This window comes from Bos taurus, chromosome 5 (genome assembly GCF_002263795.3).
Source record: "Bos taurus isolate L1 Dominette 01449 registration number 42190680 breed Hereford chromosome 5, ARS-UCD2.0, whole genome shotgun sequence".
Classification (NCBI taxonomy): domain Eukaryota; kingdom Metazoa; phylum Chordata; class Mammalia; order Artiodactyla; family Bovidae; genus Bos; species Bos taurus.
Window position 1 is genome coordinate 120,005,748 of NC_037332.1, and position 18,226 is coordinate 120,023,973.

At 53.7% G+C, this 18,226-nt stretch overlaps 2 protein-coding genes and 1 long non-coding RNA gene across 6 annotated transcripts in view; 2 read left to right on the plus strand and 1 right to left on the minus strand.

The window, feature by feature from the left end:
• The window catches only part of SHANK3 (SH3 and multiple ankyrin repeat domains 3), a 50,782-nt gene extending 48,251 nt beyond the window's left edge, over positions 1-2,531 (plus strand). For 2 of the 3 annotated variants that reach the window (XM_024992891.2, XM_059886312.1), the window contains one exon: positions 2-2,528. In XM_024992891.2, the coding sequence (XP_024848659.2) occupies positions 2-596 (595 nt within the window). In that variant the 3' untranslated portion in view covers positions 597-2,528. Of the gene's footprint in view, position 1 lies in introns of all 3 variants that reach the window. The other variant, NM_001371021.1, reaches the window with a different exon arrangement.
• Positions 2,532-4,948: 2,417 nt separating this feature from the next.
• LOC132345374 (uncharacterized) lies at positions 4,949-7,465 on the minus strand. Its single transcript, XR_009494729.1, has 3 exons — positions 6,791-7,465; positions 6,165-6,440; positions 4,949-5,267 (listed from the first exon to the last, which is right to left on the minus strand). It is a non-coding gene; the product is annotated as an uncharacterized lncRNA (long non-coding RNA).
• Positions 7,466-7,519: 54 nt separating this feature from the next.
• ACR (acrosin) lies at positions 7,520-14,952 on the plus strand. Of its 2 annotated transcripts, none has more exons than XM_024991336.2 (5): positions 7,520-7,623; positions 8,605-8,811; positions 9,029-9,312; positions 13,644-13,789; positions 14,312-14,952. In XM_024991336.2, exons 2-5 carry the CDS (start codon positions 8,648-8,650, stop codon positions 14,849-14,851), a joined length of 1,134 nt encoding a protein of 377 aa, XP_024847104.1. In that variant the 5' UTR covers positions 7,520-7,623; positions 8,605-8,647; the 3' UTR covers positions 14,852-14,952.
• The last annotated feature ends 3,274 nt before the right edge of the window (positions 14,953-18,226 follow it).

The following is an 18,226-nucleotide window of genomic DNA, read 5'->3' on the forward strand; positions in this document are numbered from 1 at the left end:
GGCTCTTCAGCAGCCTCGGTGAGCTGAGCACCATCTCAGCGCAGCAGCGCAGCCCTGGGGGCCCGGGCGGCGGGGCCTCCTACCCGGTGCGGCCCGGCGGCCGCTACCCTGTGGCGCGGCGCGCCCCGAGCCCAGTGAAGCCCGCGTCGCTGGAGCGGGTGGAGGGGCTGGGGGCGGGGGCGGGGGGCGCGGGGCGGCCCTTCGGCCTCACGCCCCCCACCATCCTCAAGTCGTCCAGCCTCTCCATCCCGCATGAGCCGAAGGAGGTGCGCTTCGTGGTGCGCAGCGTGAGCGCGCGCAGCCGCTCGCCCTCGCCTTCGCCGCTGCCCTCGCCAGCGCCCGGCCCGGGCCCCGGGGCCCCCAGCCCGCGCCGGCCCTTCCAACAAAAGCCCCTGCAACTCTGGAGCAAGTTCGACGTGGGCGACTGGCTGGAGAGCATCCACTTGGGCGAACACCGCGACCGCTTCGAGGACCACGAGATCGAGGGCGCGCACCTGCCGGCGCTCACCAAGGACGACTTCGTGGAGCTGGGCGTCACGCGCGTGGGCCACCGCATGAACATCGAGCGCGCGCTCAGGCAGCTGGACGGCAGCTGACGCCCCCCGCTCCCTCCCCACGCCCCGGCCGCGCCCTGCGGGCAGGGCCCCCCTCCGCCCCCGGGCTGCGGGCTCGGCCCACTCCCCAGCCCCCACCCTACCGGCGCCCGGGCCAGGAATGTTGCATGAATCGTCCTGTTCGCTGTCGCTCGGAGACTTGCCCTGTACATTGCTTAGCGCCCTCCCAGGCCGTCGAGCCCCACCCAGCACACGGTCAGGAAGGGCGCGGGCCGTGGGGGGCTGGAGCGGGAGGGGGTCGGGGGCGGGGTGCTCCAGCCTGACCATCTCCCGCTGAGCTCCTGGTGGCTACTTTCCCAGAGGGGGTAACCTAGTCCAGCATGCGAGGTCAAGACACACCTTGGTGACTCGGGGGGAGGGGGGAAGACATTGGGGTTCTCGGTTGGGGGCCAAGGAGCCCCCTGTTTTGCATATTTTAATCCACTCTATATTTGGAACAAGAAAAGGAACAAATATCTCTGTCCTTAATAGCTTCCCTTCCCCTCCCCTCCAGCCCCCGGTTCCGCTGCGGCTGCCCAGTCTTCCATCTCTGGCCCCTCAACTGCCACTGCCACCCCACATGGGGCAGGGGACGCTCCAGCTGGTCTGGGGTTGGCCAGGGTCCTCGCACCCGCCCCGGGGCCCAGCTGGGCCCCCTCCCCTCGCTGAGCTATGGTGTTCCCCACCGACCCTTCAGGTGCTGCGTGGAGGAGGGGCGGCAGGCGGCGACTCCTGTGGGCCCTCGCACGGTCACGCGGCCTGGGAGAGCCGCCCAGGGCGGGTGTGGGCGCAGGGCCCTGGCACCTGCCCCCGGCCGTCTCCCTCACAGGGTCCCCCCCCAGCAGGGGTCTAGCCTCCTCTCCGCGCTGCTGGGTGACTACAGCAGAGAAGCCTCCCTGCCTCAGACCTGAAGTCGCCAGTTCCGCCCTGTGTGTGTGTGCGCACATGTGCGAGTGTGTGAAACTCGGGGTGCGACTGAGTGCATTGGAGCCCCTTGTGTGCCTGACTGGAGGGTGGTCCCAAGGGGCCACTCTGGACTAGTGTGGGGGCTTCGGAAGCTTGCACAGGGTGCGTGCATGGGTGTGTGCCTGTGAAAGCACCCCGTCTCCACTTCCAAAGAAAGTCAGAGGTCGTCTTGCACCCTGGGACCTGCTGTTTGCCCAGCCTGTCCCTCCAGAGCCTCGCGGAGCCTGAGTGGGCCTTCTTGGTGAAGCCTTGCTGCTTGGGAGAGGCCCCCAAGGGCCCTTGGAGGCAGTGCTCCGCCCTCTCTGGGCTTCTAGGGGGGATCATAGGGGCACCCCTAGAGTCAGGCCACTGCGAGCCTTGGGGAGAGGCAAAGACCCCAGTGGGCACCCCAGCCCCCCTTACTGTGACTCCTCACACTCAGCAATGACCTGTGGGGTGGGGGGCCCGGGACGTTTTTAAACCTAGGGTTTGGAGTCTGGACTAAGCTCCATCCACGTCACTCACGAGTTTCTGTTTATATTTCTAGCTTTTTTTAATAAAAATGAAAAAACCCAGAAAACAGAAGTTTTCACAGCCCAGGGGCTTGGCACGCCGGTCTGTGCCCACCCGCCCTGCCCCGGCCCACCGGCCCCATGCCCTGGGCAGATTCACACCCAGTAACCCTTTCACCAACAGACCAGGTCACACACACGGCAGCAGTCACTGTAACAGACTGCCACATACACACTCGTCTCACTCACCTGTGGGTTTTGGTTCCGTTCAGTTTGGGTTTTTAACTTTACAGGGTCAGTTCCGCTTCGCCCCTCCTTTTGTACGGAGCTCCACCTGGGGGGTTTCTCCCCCTGCTCCAGCTCCGAGGCCTCCTGACCCTGACGTTGTGATACACCCCACAGAGATCTATGTTTCTTATATTATTATTATTGATAATAATTATAATATTATTATGTAATAAATTTATAAGAAATGAAACCATTTCTCAGCTGCCTACTTGAGGAGATACTGGAAGCGCAGACTCTGCCCTCATTTGGGCAGGTCACACAAACCTCCCTGGCCCTCAGCAGTCGTCTGGCCGCTCACACCGATGACCCACGGGTCCTGTCTCTGACCTGGTCTCTTTGCTGACCTCCATACCCGCGTGCCTGGCTTCTTTGTGCCTCGCTCTCTCCGAGTTGTGCTGGGCCTGAGCCCGTGCTTCCTGAACTGGAAGCTTCTCTTTCTGCTCGCCAGCCCAGCGAATGACCCCTCCTGAGCTAGAAGTCCGGGTATCCTCCGTAGCCTCTGTCCACTTTTCCCGCCAGTGTCCAGGTGTCCCTAAATTCTGCTGCTCCTGTCTTTGAGCCCTCTCCTGTCTGCCTGTGCTCTCCTGCCCCAACAGCTCCTGCCCAAGTTCAGATCTCCCCTTGAGCCAGCTGCCACCAGCCATTGATGGGGCCAAGCCTGTGTGGTAGCTGGTGGGGAGGGTGGTAGCTCCCAGGAAGGGCAGGGGCACCTCAAAGAGTGAAGGGGGTGGTATGGTGAGGCGAGTGGACAGAAGAGACCCACAGGGAGCTGTGGGAGGTGGAGGCTGCGTGGCTGAGGTCTGACAGAGGGCCAGAAACCATGGAGGCGGGCCATCAGACCGGCTGGGCACCTGGTGGGGTTCTAGGAGGGCAGTGCGTGCAGAGCCACGCCACACTGGGTCAAGGTGGAGTGTGAACATCACACATGGCAACTGTAGACCTCGACTCAGGATGGGGCCTGGGTGATGCCTCCAGGGAAGCGAGAAGATGCCGGGAAGGATAAGAACGTGGATGGAGTGACGCCTTGTGTGCAGAGGGGAGTGGGCTCAGGTGTCTTTACCCAGGGCTGGCAGGAAGGCAGAGCAGCTCTGAGAAGCAGGTGGATGTCTGGAAGGCCTGCTCGGGAAGGCAAAGGCCCTTGTGAGGCTGAGATGGTGACCACTGGCAGTGGGTCCTTGAGAGAGGCTTGCAATCTGTCTAGAAAACCCCACAATTTCTAATTTTCATATTTTCACATTTTTGGCTTCATTTTCAAGTTGGAAACTGTGGTCGTCCACAGAAGTGGCCTAGAAGGAAGTGGGGACCTGGGAGGGTCTGAATGTGGAGGCACAGGGGGGGGTCTCTGAATTCCCTGAGCCCAAGCACTGTGGCAGCTGCGGGTCAGCCTCCTCTGAGCCGCATGTGGGACCCTGCGTCTGGCTGGAACTGGGCTCGGACCTGGGGGCCAGTCCAGCAGGCATGGCAGTGGGATCATGGCGTGGAAATGGCATTACCATACTGACCCTGGGTCCTGGGGAGAAGACAGATATCCCACGGGTCAGAAGACACCTCAGTGCCTCAGAAAATGAGTCAGAAACTTTAAGACCGGGACTTGGCGAGAGAAGCCTTGATCAGAGGAGCAGGTGGTGGGATGGCAGAGGGTCGTGGTGCTGAGTGAGCTGCAGCCTCCCAGCACCTCTGGGCAGACACTTTCTCACTCCGGATGGTGGACTCCCTGCCTCCTCCTGCCCCCTCACGACCTCAGAATGTCCCAGCTTTATCCCCTCAGGGGCCCTAAGCGTCTCACCAGCACGCTGTCTGCAGCCTGGAGCAGAGAGCACTTTGTGGGTGGCCCTCACCGCTGACCACCCTACAGGTCCTGTGGGCAGCTCTGGGCACTGAGGCTGAACAGATGAGGAAGGTCCTGCTCTTCCTCAGGGAGAAAGAGGGAGTATCATATGCTGGAGAATAACCGGGTGGGTGGGAGTTAGCAGGCTGGGAGAAGTGAGGCAGGATCTGCGGGAGCTGGCTGGGGCTGGGCTGGGGGTGGGCACAGGACGGCCCAGGTTGGGGCGTGCAGAGGGAGCCAGGGCGGGAAGGAGGCTGGGGAAGCGAGGGGCTCGCGGGGCTGGGGAGGGTGGGCCTCGAGAACGGGGAGAAGGAGCCTCAGGAGCAGGGACCCCTTGTCCTGACCCCGCCCTGTGCTGGGAGCTCCACCTTGGCCTGAGTCAAGCCACCAGGAGCCATTGAGACCCCATCCTGTGTTCCCAGAAGCCTAACTGTCGTGTACCTTCCCGTCTCTCCCTTGCTCTTCAGAACAGTGTGAAGGAGGCAAACGGAGTCCCTCTTCCGTTAGATTTAATGACACAGCTGAAGCTGCAGGTCTGTATGTGAGACACTCAGCATACGACTGTGTCTGGGAGCAGGGACTAGAGCCTGTTTAAGAGTCAGAAGGGGCTGCTGCTCTGCAGAGTCACACAAGAGTTTTCTTCTAAAATCTAGACACTGGGTCTTCAAACTTTTTTATTGCATAACCCCTAAATGTTTTGAAAATCTGGGTACCCCTTTCCATTTTGAAACTTTTATTTTACATTTTCATCTTATATTTTAAAAAGCTTGCAAACAAGCTTGCAAACATTATGATTTCCAGAAAATTGTACATATTAACATTTAAAATAAATGGTTACATCATTCTGTTACAGGATTCACATGAATCTAAATACCATTTCAATTTTATGCCCATCAAAATCCTGTAAAAACACCTGGATAATCTTTAACAGTCAAAACTGTAACATCACTTATCGAATTCCTGCTGCCATTTCTTGAACTATATTTTCAGTCTTTTTTGATTACTTTATTAGGCACAATCTGTTACTGAGTTAAAATAAGTAAGTTATCAGGTAGGTGAAATAGAACCTTGCAGATCTTCAGATAGAGGAGGTGAGGCCACCTGCGATGAGAGAGAGACAGAAAGACACCTTGGAAACTTACGTATGTGGCAAGAGTCCTCCTGAAACTCAAGTAGCAGAAACAAGACCTGTGACACTCAGGCATGGGGAGTTAGAGACCCCTAACAGACACGGTACCTAAGAGCCCTGAAACCGATGGAGGGGAGACAAATGCCCCTCACGCTCAGGGTGAGGAGAAGGAGACCTCGACATGCAGCAGGGATTAAAACCTTTTGCCACTCAAATAGCTGATACTCTTGAGATCCGATTGCATTTTTATCAGGAAAATAAAACCTCTTGCCTGACAGGAAGGGAACTAATGAATACTGAACTCAAGTAAGGAAATTAAATCATCCTGCTTCTCACCAGGGGGATAAGTCCTTGTCACTTCCTAGTAAATAAAGATGAAAGGTGTGTTCTGGCTTTGTAATAAGAGAGACAAGACCTTCTGACCTGCAGGGAGAGTAGATTTAGGGACAGTCATGTAGAGAAAATGGTAACTTCCTGACAACGAAGTGCATGAGAGGATGTCTCTGGACTCTGGAGAGGAAATGAGATGTCCTGACGATTAGACAGGAGAGACGGAGATGCCTGATGCCCAGGGATGAGGAGGCTCACAGAGGGAAGACGAGACGTGCGTGTGCTACAGCGGGAGAGAGGAGACCCCTTGGTCACTCAGAGAGAAGAGGCAGGGCCTCCAGATACAGAGCAGAAGAGATGAGGCGTGTCAGGTGGAGACAGGACCCCCCGACACTCAGGGCCTGTAAGACCTGCTTGTGCTCAGATGGGAGATACAAGATTTCATGGCCCTCAGATAGTGGAGATGAGACCTCAAGACACTCAGGAAGGGTAGGAAAGACTTCAGACAGGCGGTTGAGATGGAAGATTCGGACACTTACGTAGGAGAGGAGACCTCGTGGTGCTCAGGTAGAGAATATGAAAGCTCAGGATTCCGACAGGGAGACCAGGACCTCCTCCAGCAGGAGCCGGGAGACTGCCTGGCGGTCAAGTGGGGACACGGGAACCCCAGCATTTCTGTGTGTCGGTTGAAGCTGCAGAGCACTCACAGCGGTGAGACGCAACCTCCTGACACTCCGAGGCTGTGAGACCTTTTGGTTCTCAGGTAGAGAAGATGGGACAAAGTCACGCTCCTGTCTGAGGTCTTAGGTCCTGAGCTGGAAGAAAGGAGAGATCCTCACAGTCAGGGGGAGGAGATGATAGCTTCCATCAGCAAGTAAGATATGTGCGACCTACTGGATGTTCAGTTGAGGAGGATGTGATGTGAAAGTTACATGAGATGAGAAATTCAGTCAGTTCAGTCGTCCAGCCCTGTCTGACTCTTTGCGACCCCGTGGACTGCAGCACAGCAGGCCTCCTTGTCCATCACCAACTCCCAGAGCTTGCTCAAACTCATGTCCCTCAGGTTGGTGATGCCATCCACCCACCTCGCAACTAGAACATTCAGTTAGAGAAGATGCTCAGGTAGAATAAGTGAGGTCATCTGACTATCTGAAACGCTTTGTACCTGGAAAGAGGACAGGCGGTGTCCTGACACTTGGGTAGGAGAGGTAGGTGGTGCCTCGTGACTGTCACGTAGGTGAGGAGTGACTCCTTGACGTTCAGATAGGCCAGCTGAGACCTTGTGCCCAGGTACAGGCGCTGAGACTGCTCCTCCAGCAGGTAGAGATGTGACCTCATCACGCTCTTGCAGGGAAGGTAGAACTTTAACATCCAGGTAGGTGAGTTGAGCATTTTTCTGTCCTGGGATATGAGATGCTGTCTCCTGACAAGCAGAAGAAGCATTATTTCATGACATTCAGGTAACTGTGCTGAGAATTCCTGACACTCAGGTACAGAAGACAATTTTCTGCTTCGCGTAGTTCCCAGAAAGGAGACCTGGAGAGATCCAGGTAGAAGATATGAGACTTTGTGGACAGAAAAGTGGGCTTCATAGTTCTAAGCTAGGGAAAGTCAAAATGGTCTTCAGAAAATGTCCTGAGAGCACAGCCTTGGCAGAGGGAAAGAGTTTGCTGCCTACGGGGTTAAGGTCTGTCGGTCTGTAGAGCCTGACTCCCTTGAGCTGCTGACGTGCTGGAGGTCTCACAGGGGGCTGACCGTGGTTACAGTTTGCATGAGGCTGTGCAAGACGTCGGGAAGTCGCTCCAGCATGAACCGCCAGGCCTGGTTTCTGGAGGGTGGGGGTGGGACGTCACCCTGCTGATTGGTCGGAAGGCCATGAAGCTTTGTGAGGTCACTGGGCTTCCAGGCCTGGCTGGGGCAGGACTTTGGCAGAGATGCTGCCAACTGCCATTCTGCTGGTCTTGGCAGTATCTGTGGTCACCAGAGATAACACCACGTGTGAGTAAGTGTCAGACAACTTGGGTGGGGGGAGGGTGTCTTCTGAGTAACGACCCGGTCCAGACTCCCTCTGTCTGCGGCTCTGCAGAAAGCCAAGCTGGGGCCTTAGCATTCCCCCGGGTCTCACAGCGCTTTTGCCCCACATCACCAATTCGGACCTTCCCTGCTCCCACCATCCTCAGCCCGGAGCCCCCAGGCCCCTGGCATCTAGAGCTTTCTCCTGAGAGGAACTCTGGGGCTTCCGCAAAGCACAGGCCGGTTTCCACGGTGCCCCTGTCCCCGCCAGTCACTGGCTTCACTGCCTCTTGAACACTGAGTCCTGCAGACCCAGGGAAGCACCTCCCCCCAGCCCTGCGCTGACCCCAGAGATCCCAGGGCGTCCTCATGCAGCACCTCGGGGACCCCCCACTCCATGTGTAGACTCCCAAGCCCCCAGGGTATCCTGAAATCCCAGAAACTCCCTCCTTCTCACCGGTGACACAGAGCCCTGAACGTTCACCTCCGCCCCGCCCCACACGCCTCCCCCGGGTCACTTCCACCTGCGCAGCTGTCCTCCTGCTGCCGCCCAGCCCAGCCCTGCAGCTCCGAGCCCCTCTGGCTCCTTCCTGAGCCTCCACCGGGGTCACCCGCTTCACGCCCACGCTAGCTCCCTCTCCCCCCCAGCCATCTCCCGCACTGCTAGGGCCCTTGGTCTGTCCCAGCTGCCTGTGGCCACTCTGAACCCACCTTGTGACCTCAAGACCGGAGAAAACCCCCCCCCCCCCCCCCACCGAACATTTCCCGGAGCCCCTGGCCGCCTGTCCCGGCACGGCCCCCAGCACCGCTGCTCAGCTGCGCCCCCTGGACCCCCACCCTGGGGCTACCCCAGCTGGCCCGGGACCCCATGGCTGCTCCCCTGTGACCAGCCTCAGGCCCTCCTCCCCCCGCTGCGGAGGCGCCGGGATGGCCTTGACTTGGACAGTGCCTGTGGTCTCTCCTCAGTGGCCCCTGTGGGACACGGTTCCGGCAGAACCGTCAGGGGGGCATGCGGATCATCGGCGGGCAAGACGCTGCCCACGGGTCCTGGCCCTGGATGGTCAGCCTCCAGATCTTCACATACCACAACAACCGGCGGTACCACGTGTGTGGGGGCTCCCTGCTGAACGCCCACTGGCTGCTCACTGCCGCTCACTGCTTCAGGATCAAAAAGTATGTGCGGGAACTCGCAGCAGGGGTCTTCAGAAAGGCTCTTCTTAGAACTGGGCATTCTCCAAGGGTCTCAGTGCCAAAGGTCCCTGAGGCTCTGGGCCTAGTGGCAACCAGATTGCGGGGTTGACCCGGACCTGCTGGGGATGGGGCCCTCCGAGGGTCATGGTCATCAGCCAGTCTGCAGCCAGTGTGACCTGGCTTACCTCTGTGCCCACAGAAAAGTGACCGACTGGAGGCTGATCTTTGGAGCTAAGGAAGTTGAGTGGGGGAGCAATAAGCCAGTGAAGCCGCCTCTGCAGGAGAGATATGTTGAGAAAATCATCATTCATGAGAAATACTCGGCGAGCTCAGAGGCCAACGACATTGCTCTCATAAAGATCACCCCTCCTGTTATCTGTGGGCACTTCATTGGACCAGGCTGCCTGCCTCAGTTTAGGGCAGGCCCACCCAGAGTTCCCCAGACATGCTGGGTGGCTGGCTGGGGATTCTTACGTGAGAATGGTGAGTACGGGCGGGGCAAACCCCGCTGACGTGGTCTTAGGTGAAGGGGAAATCTGTTGATGCCTGCCTGAGCCCCACCCAGTCCCTAGCCCTGTGCTGTGAGTGGATCCTGTCACCGTCCCCTTTCACAGCCAGAGAAACTGAGAGTGAAGCTCCGTGTCCAGGGCCCCTTGCCAGTGGCTGGTGTGGCCACCAGGGGTGGCTGGGCGGCACGCACAGAAGAGCGCCTCGGCATCTTTGGAATGGGGTCAAGGCTGGGCCTGGAGCTCCAGGGCTGCCTCTGGAGGTGGGGGTCGTGCCTTGAGGCAGGCAGCAGGTGGAGAAGGGCTCTGGATGGGATTTCCCTCTCCATGCCTCAGTTTCCCCATCTGTAAATGGAAGGGCCGGGTCACATGGTCTCCAAGCTCTGCAACTCCTGCGCGTGGCCCCTCCTGGCCATCTCTGCCCCCGACCCTCGGCCGTCAGTCCCACCCAGCTGTTACTGCGAGCGTCCTCTGTAGACGGCGAAAGGGGCTGCTGCTGGGCGTGACTTTGTGTGGGTCAGCAGCCTGGGCAGCATGTTTCTGCCAGTGGGGCAAGACCGAGTAGAACAGGCCTCTGTGCGTGAGCTGTGCTTTCAGCTTCCCGTAGGTGGGCACGTGAATTTTCACCAGTCATGTCACGGGTGTGAACGTATGATTGAAACTGAATTGGCGCTCAGTCTCCTTTCTTCACTGATGGAACATCTGTTCATTGGTGGAAAATCTGGGCCTCCTGGGGTTTAAACCTCAGTGTGTTTTGTGTCTTCTATCTTCTCCTCCCTCAAAGTTGATTTTGGCTTTTGGTAGGGCCGCTGTCTGTGCCGCCTTGCGGGGAGGGTGTCTCACAGTCTCTTCCCTGGCCTGGGGTGTCAGCCTCTATCTGGCTGCTGGTGTCCGAGGCTCTGCCGCGGCTCCCAGAGCAAGCGCACACTTTCTTCTTGCTCCACCCCCTTCCCTGCTCTGTCCACCTCTCCAACCTTGTCCTCAGCTTTCGGGGGTTCTTGCAGTCCCTGGGAGGCTGATCTCAGGGTTTCCATTCAACAACCCTCAACCCCACCTCTGCTCTCCTTTTGCTCAGGAGAATTGTAGGCTCCCGTCTATATCCTGGACGTCACACAAGGCCTCTTTGTTCTATAATCACCTTGAATTTAATGCAGTTTCTATCCCTTTTTGTTTGTTTGTTTTTGCAAACCCATCCCTTAAAAAGTGAAAGTGTTTAGTCGCTCAGTTGTGTCTGACTCTTTGGGACCCCCCTGGATTGTAACTCGCCAGGCTCCTCTGTCCCTGGAATTCTCCAGGCAAGAATACTGGAGTGAGTAGTCATTCCCTTCTCCAGGGGGTCTTCCCAACCCAGCGATTGAACCTGGGTCTTCCAGGGCCAAGTCTTAAAGAAACCCCCAGGCTCCTGTGATACTCCTTCTGACCTTTCCTTATCTGGACCTACCACTTCCTTGAACTCAGATGCTTTGGGGCTGGAAGAGTACTTTTGGGAATTGGTCTCTTTTTCCATCAGACTTTTAGTTTCTGCAGGCTTTTTGGCATTTGATATTTAAAACCAAGGTGCTGAGATTGAGAAAGCTCTTTTGTGTCTCAGGACACCCGTCTCTTAACAAGGAATTGCATGGCTTCCAAGGCTGTAGGCTCTGCCATAGATTTAAAGGGTCACTTTAATGACCAACAAGCCAGGCTTGTGCTTGTTAGTTCCATGTCACCTGTACCTAAAGGGCAGTGAATGTGTGAAACCCTCCATGCTGCTTAGGTGGGAAGGAAAAGTGGGGGCTAAGGAAGTTGGGAACATAACCGAAGCCTTGCAGACACGCGTTCAGCAGCCATCCACCGAATGCTTGCTGGTGCCCTCCCCAGCCACGGTGCTCCATGGGCTTCCCTGCTGGCCTTACACTCCGAGTCTGCCCCTTCCCACCTGTACCGCACATGGTGTTCAAACCCTCTGGGCGGTGACTGGCTGTGGGTGCTGCTATGGCAGGGCTGTTGGGATTCTCCTGCCTGTGGGACCACGTGATTCAGAGGGTACAGTCGCCTTGGCTCTTGGGCTCCAGTTCAGTTCAGTTCAGTGGCTCAGCTGTGTCTGACTCTTTGTGACCCCATGGACTGCAGCACGCCAGGCCTCCCTGTCCATCACCAACTCCTGGAGCTTGCTCAGACTCACGTGCATCGAGTCGGTGATGCCATCCAACCATCTCATCCTTTGTTGTCCCCTTCTCCTCCTGCCTTCAGCCTTTCCCAGCATCAGGGTCTTTTCCAACGCGTCAGTTCTTCTCATCATGTGGCCAAAGTATTGGAGTTTCAGCTTCAGCATCAGTCTTTCCAATGAATATTCAGGACTGATTTTCTTTAGGATGGACTGGTTTGATCTTGCAGTCCAAGGGACTCTCAAGAGTCTTTCCCAACACCACAGTTCAAAAGCATCAATTCTTTAGCATTCAGCTTTCCTTATGGTCTACCTCTCACGTCCATACATGACCACTGGAAAAACCATAGCTTTGACTAGATGGACCTTTGTTGGCCAAGCAATGTCTCTGCTTTTTAATGTTCTGTCTAGATTTGTCATAGTTTTTCTTCCAAGGAGCAATTGTCTTAATTTCATGGCTGCAGTCACCATCTGCAGTGATTTTGGAGCCCAAGAAAATAGTCTGTCACTGTTTCCATTGTTTCCCCATCTATTTGCCATGAAGTGATGGGACCAGATGCCATGATCTTCTGTTTTTGAATCTTGAATTTCAAGCCAACTTTTTCACTCCCATCAAGAGGCTCTTTAGTTCTTCTACACTTTCTGCCATAAGGGTGTTGTCATCTGCATATCTGAGGTTACTGATATGTCTCCTGGAAATCTTAATTCCAGCTTGTGCTTCATCCAGCCTGGCATTTCACATGATGTACTCTGTATATAAGTTAAATAAGCAGGGCGACAATATATAGGCTTAACATACTCCTTTCCCAATTTGGAACCAGTCTGTTGTTCCACGTCCAGTTCTAACTGTTGCTTCTTGACCTGCATATCTTGACCTTGATTTCTCAGGAAGCAAATCAGGTGGTCTGGTCTCTTGAAGATTTTTCCATAGTTTGTTGTGATCCACAAAGTCAACAGCTTTGGCATAGTCAATAAAACAGATGTTTTTCTGGAATTCTCTCGCTTCTTGTATGATCCAACGGATGTTGGCAATTTGATTTCTGGTTCCTCTGCCTTTTCTAAATCCGGCTTGAACATCTGAAAGTTCATGGTTCATGTACTGTTGAAGCCTGGCTTGGAGAATTTTGAGCATTACTTTGCTAGCATGTGAGACGAATGCAATTGTGCGGTAGTTTGAGCATTCTTTGGCATTGCCTTTCTTTGGGATTGGAATGAGAACTGACCTTTTCCAGTCCTGTGGCCACTGCTGAGTTTTCCCAATTTGCTGGCATATTGAGTGCAGCACTTTCACAGCACCATCTTCCAGTACCTGGCCTTTGGTTTGGGCTCCAGGCAGGATGCAATGTTGGCTGCTCCAGCCACAGTGCAGGCTGGGGTTTTCCTAACCCCTGGTCATGGCCAAGCATCTGAGGCTATAAAGGAAGTTCTGACCTGGCCTCAATGGTCATTTCAACCGCCTGTGCCCCTGACAGGTCTGCTGTGTGTGGAGGCACCACCGTAGGTCTGTTGGCTCCAGATCTGAATAAAGATTTGAGGCACATGGGAGGGAGTCATCAGCCCAAGTCCTGCGGGTCCTGTCCATGGCTGGATGGAGGCTAGAATGCAGGGGATGACCTACAGCCAGAGTGAACGGTGTGTCCTGGACTTGAGTCTAGAGACGAAAATCCTTGGTGTGAGTCCAGGGTTCCCTACTGTGACCTTGGGAAGTGGCATTCCAATCTCCTGATTGGAGAAAAGGGGAATAACTGTTTCTAACTCATGAAGTGCCTATGAGGAGTGAATGAGATGAAGCCTGTGTGACTCAAAGTAAGTGCTCAGCATGTCCTTGTTATAATTGTTAATGTCATAGCAAACTTCCATAAGCCAGCATCCACCCTTCACGTATATGACTCTTCAGCTGCCTCCGCCGCCCTCCTTCTGTCGTCTGTCCACAGTCCCCCTCCTTCCTTCTCCTCCAGTTCCATCTCCCAAGTCTCGTGTGCTCTTCCAGCTGTGCTTTCTTCCCTTCAGGAGTGGATAAGGAGAGGCCGGGGGCATAGGCTTGCTTGGCTCTTAGGTTCAAGTGGAGCATTTGAGGCCATTGGGGGCTCAGTGGCGGGAGGAAGGCAGGGCTTTCCCAGACGTCTTCTATGCTTACTGACCACTGAGTCACCTGGCTGTAGCCCGCAGGACATCACCTGTGCTGCAGGAGGCGCATGTGGACCTTATCGACCTCGACTTGTGTAACTCGACCAGATGGTACAATGGGCGCATTCGTTCAACCAATGTGTGCGCAGGGTACCCTGAAGGCAAGATTGACACCTGCCAGGTAACTCTCCACCGGGTGCGCTCGTGGACACTTCCTTTCTGGATCCCTGAGCAAACCTCCCTGGTCCTGTCTTCCACTGCCTGTAGTCACTATGTGCTTGGGTGGTGACACGCATACGCTGCCCAACAAAGACTCAGTCACCATAGGTAGAGCTTTCTTCCACCCTCACACAGAGATCATATCCTCCGAACACTGCCCAGAAGAGAACATTTACCTCTCTTCACCAGAACACAAAAGGGTCCAATCCACTTGCACACACACGTTCATGTCCCCACGTAAAACCGTGCACAGACACATGGGTTTGTCTGTCCTCCCCATCAGCGCAAGAAAACCCATGGAATCCCTCCCCTTCTCACAGCCCCAGAGAAGTTGTTGGCACCACCTCAAACTCTGCCATAACTGCCTGTGTTCATGGCAGCAGGAGGCCATGTGACTGCAGAAATGACCTGCCCAGAGGCCACGGCCCTTCTGGGCAGGGAGCGTGGCTCAGGCAGAGCGTGACTTCTGTATCCTTCTGGGCAGGGGGACAGCGGCGGGCCTCTCATGTGCAAAGACAGCGTGGAAAACAGCTATGTGGTCGTGGGAATCACAAGCTGGGGGGTAGGCTGTGCCCGAGCTAAGCGCCCCGGAGTCTACACGTCTACCTGGTCCTATCTGAACTGGATTGCCTCCAAGATAGGCTCTAACACGGTGCACATGATTCAGTTGCCCACCGCTCCCCCTGCTTCTACTCCAGCAGCCCAAGCGAGCCCTGGCTCCGTTCAGCCTTCCATTCGCCCACCTTGGTTCTTCCAACACGTTCCTCAACCACCTCCCTCTCAGCAAGCTATTGCCGTGGCCCAACCCTCACGTCCCTCAAGCCCCCGGCCCTCAGTCCCACCTGCCCCCCGACCCCCACGACCACCCCCACCGCAGCCTTCCACTAGGCCTCCCCAGGCACTCTCCTTTGCCAAGCGACTGCAGCAGCTCATAGAGGTCTTGAAGGGAAAGACCTTTCTTAACGAGAAGAGCAATTATGAAATGGAAACCACAGGCCTTCCAGGACAACATGCCTCCTCCTGATCTGAACCCATTCTCAACGGACCCAGTGAAGCCCTCACTCCTGAGGGAAAAAAAGATGAAATAAATGGATATAAATACAAATATAAATATATATACACTAAGAGACGCTTTCTGGACTTCTTCCTATATGCCCTCCCCAACTTAATCCCTCATCAAGTCTACCCTGCCTCCATTCACCCTTGTATTGTACAAATGATGTTGACTTAAAAAAAAAAAAATGCACAACGTGAGTTGTGAGTTAAGTTTTATTTGGGGGCAAAATGAAGACTAGCATGAGAAATGGCACTTGAGATAGCTCTGAGAAACTGCTCCAAAGAGGCAGTGGGGGAAGGGCAGTAGCTGTGGGATTTTTGGTGAAGGGGGAGTGCATGCAATCAAGCACATTTTATTTAGAGGTTTCTGCTGGCCTCCTGAAGATTACTGCTGGTCATGAGGAGCAGACATCATCCTGAAGGATTTTAGTGCTTTTCTAGATATGAGGAGATTGAAGAGTTGGCTTTGTAAAGCCAGCTCCTGAAAATATCTAACTGTTTGAAGACCAGTCCTGTTAGTTTTCCTGGAGCGCCAAGAGCCTCATTTCTGCCGTCCACCCTGAACGCTGCTCAGAGGGTGTTGAAGGCCAGCGGCTGGAGCGGCGCCTGAGTTCATTCTTGTGGAGGTGGATGGCAAGTGCCAGCTTGTAGTTGCCAAAGTCAGCTGTGGTTTTTAACTAGAACAAGATGACCTGGGGTCATAGTCCAGGTAATTATTAAATGCTGGTGTCTCTGCATATTAGATCAAGGGGCCGCACACTCCCTTGAGGTAAGCTGACTGAAAATGAAGGATGTGCGTCCAAGTCTGCTGGAGGCCACGCTCTCCTGGTGCAGAGACAGACCCATGAGACGACTCTGTCTTTAGTTGTGTCTTCTCTCCTCCTTGAGGTGGAAAATTTCCCCCTGGGCCTGTGATCTGCAGCTGACACTTGGGTCTCCTTCCTGGAGGGACAGGGCTAAGCTCAAGAAGCACTCTGCCGGGAGCCTGCAGAGAACAGGCAGTGGGTTCTCCGATGGCTTGTGCAAGCTTTTCATGCACGTGAATAGAACCTAATCCCCTTCTTCTATTTCCTTGTCCATGTTACTCTTTGACTTCCTGTTCCACTTATCAAACGCAGACATTTCCACATTAGCACACGCGGACCCCTGTTTCTAACTGTGCTCCACAGCAGGGGCATTTATGAGCCCGTGGTGTCCCAGAAGGGGACTTCTCGTCTTTCAACACATTTCCCCACATGTAAGACAACACTGGTTCACAGCAAATTCATCAATCCTTGCCAACCTAACTGATGCTTACATTTTCATTTTTAAATTATGAATGAGGCTGTTTGTAAGTGAAGTGAGACTCTCTGATCTGCCTTCGTGTTCCTGCGGACGCTCTAGCCCTGAGAACGGCTCACAGATTCTGGAGCAGAAGCCTCTGCATGGGGACAGGAGGAGCAGGGAGGAAATGGAACAGCTGTGTGCAGAACCCCCAAAAGGGGTCGGGCATCTGAGGAATACGCTTACTTCCTTACAGGATTGTCAGGCATGACCAGTATTCTCAAAACTTAGAATTCGTAATGAAACTTATTGCTAGGAAGAATAGCAGAAAATGATTCAACAGTGGCTAAACTTGCACATGGTGAAACTCAGACACTGGAAAACCAGGCATGTTAGGATAACAGGTAAAGGGGCGGAGGCTCTAACTGTGCATTCGATTGGTACATGACATCTAATATTCACAAAGAAAAGCTGAATGAACCAATGAATATAATTGTAGTACATTTTAAATGGAAGGTAAAAAATGGAGGTAGTTCATTTTTAATATGAGCAAGAAACAGAAGCTAGCTTATTGATGTTTTCTGAAGAAACTACATTCTTGGTAAAGAATCATCACTGACCCTCTCTGGTTACGGATGAGTCTGCGTGGAGACGTGCTTTCAGAGTGGAATGGCTGGGTGGTACAAGAGGGGTAAGCTTTGCTCTGTGACTGCACCCCAAAGGTGTCAGTGCAGTCAGTGTAGTGAGCATATCCACCACTCCCCAGAGTTTCCTTGTGGGACCTTGTAATCCCTCCAGCCCTTTCCTCCCTGGCTCCAGACAGTCTCCAATTTGCTTTTTCTCATTATGTATTAAGTTGGATTTCTGAAGATTTTATACAAATGGAATCACACACCAAGCAGTTCTTTTTGTCTCGCTTCATTCAGCATCATCATTTTGAGGTTCATCTATACGGCAGTGTGTTCAGCAGTCATTCCTTTTTACTGCTGACCCTTTCATCACACAGCTATCCCACGGTTTTTCTGTTCATTGTTGGTGGATGTTTGGCCATGTGAAGTAGAGCAGCGATGTGCATTTGTATACAAGTCCTTGTATGGACATGTGCTTTCATAGCTCTTGGCTGAGTGTGTGTGGAATGGCTGCATCCTATGGTAGGTGTATGCGTAGCATTTTTTAAAACTGCCAAAGTGGTTTTTCAAAATGGTTTAAACATTTCACATTCCACCAGCAGTGGGAGAGAGTTTCAGTTCTTGAGCTCCTCACCAACACCTGGTCTTGATAGCTTAGTGGTGAATGGTGAACCATGTCACCGGATTTGTGGTCTCTGAAAGAGAGGATTTAACTCTGGGACCAAAGACCTTCTCGGTCACTCAGAGTTTTTTTTGTAGATTTTATTTAAAGTGAAAGTGACAGAAAAAGCTTTTGACATGGACGTCAGAAGGGGACAGGACAGTCCCCGCCTCACTGGCTCAAGTGGTTTATACTTGTCAACTAGCTGCTGAGAATAGATGAAAAATATTTCAAGGTGGTGAGAATTTTGTTCAAACCCTTTACTGTAACATACATCCTGGGATGACATCAGCATGAGATTAGTCAGAAGGAACAGGTAAAGCCCGAGCTCAAGGCTGTGGAAGTTTTTACCCAGAGCTTTTCCCATAACATATATAAAGTTCAAAAAAAGGCATGCCTTTGAACAAGAGATACTGTTGCCTACCAGGCTACCTGTCTAAGGCAAAGAATGTGAAAAAGAAAGAATGTTTGCCTCCTCCTTAAAGGGGCCTTAGGCTTGGACTCCTTATTAACCTGCCTAAGTTAACTCTCTCAGTATGATCAGTTCTTCTAATTTTAGGGGTTCTGAGAGATGTGTAGTAATATTTCATTTGGGGAGTTTTTCCCATAAACAAATGTAGTCTATCAATAAGTTTAAAGCATTCTAAATGAACACAGCTAAGATTTGGTATCAGTAATGTGGTAGGGCAATAACTCTTGATATTAGACCAAAATATGGAAGGACTCCTAGGGAAAAAGGGAGGTAGAAAAAGGCATAAAATAAATATATCCAAGCAGAATTTGGATTTTT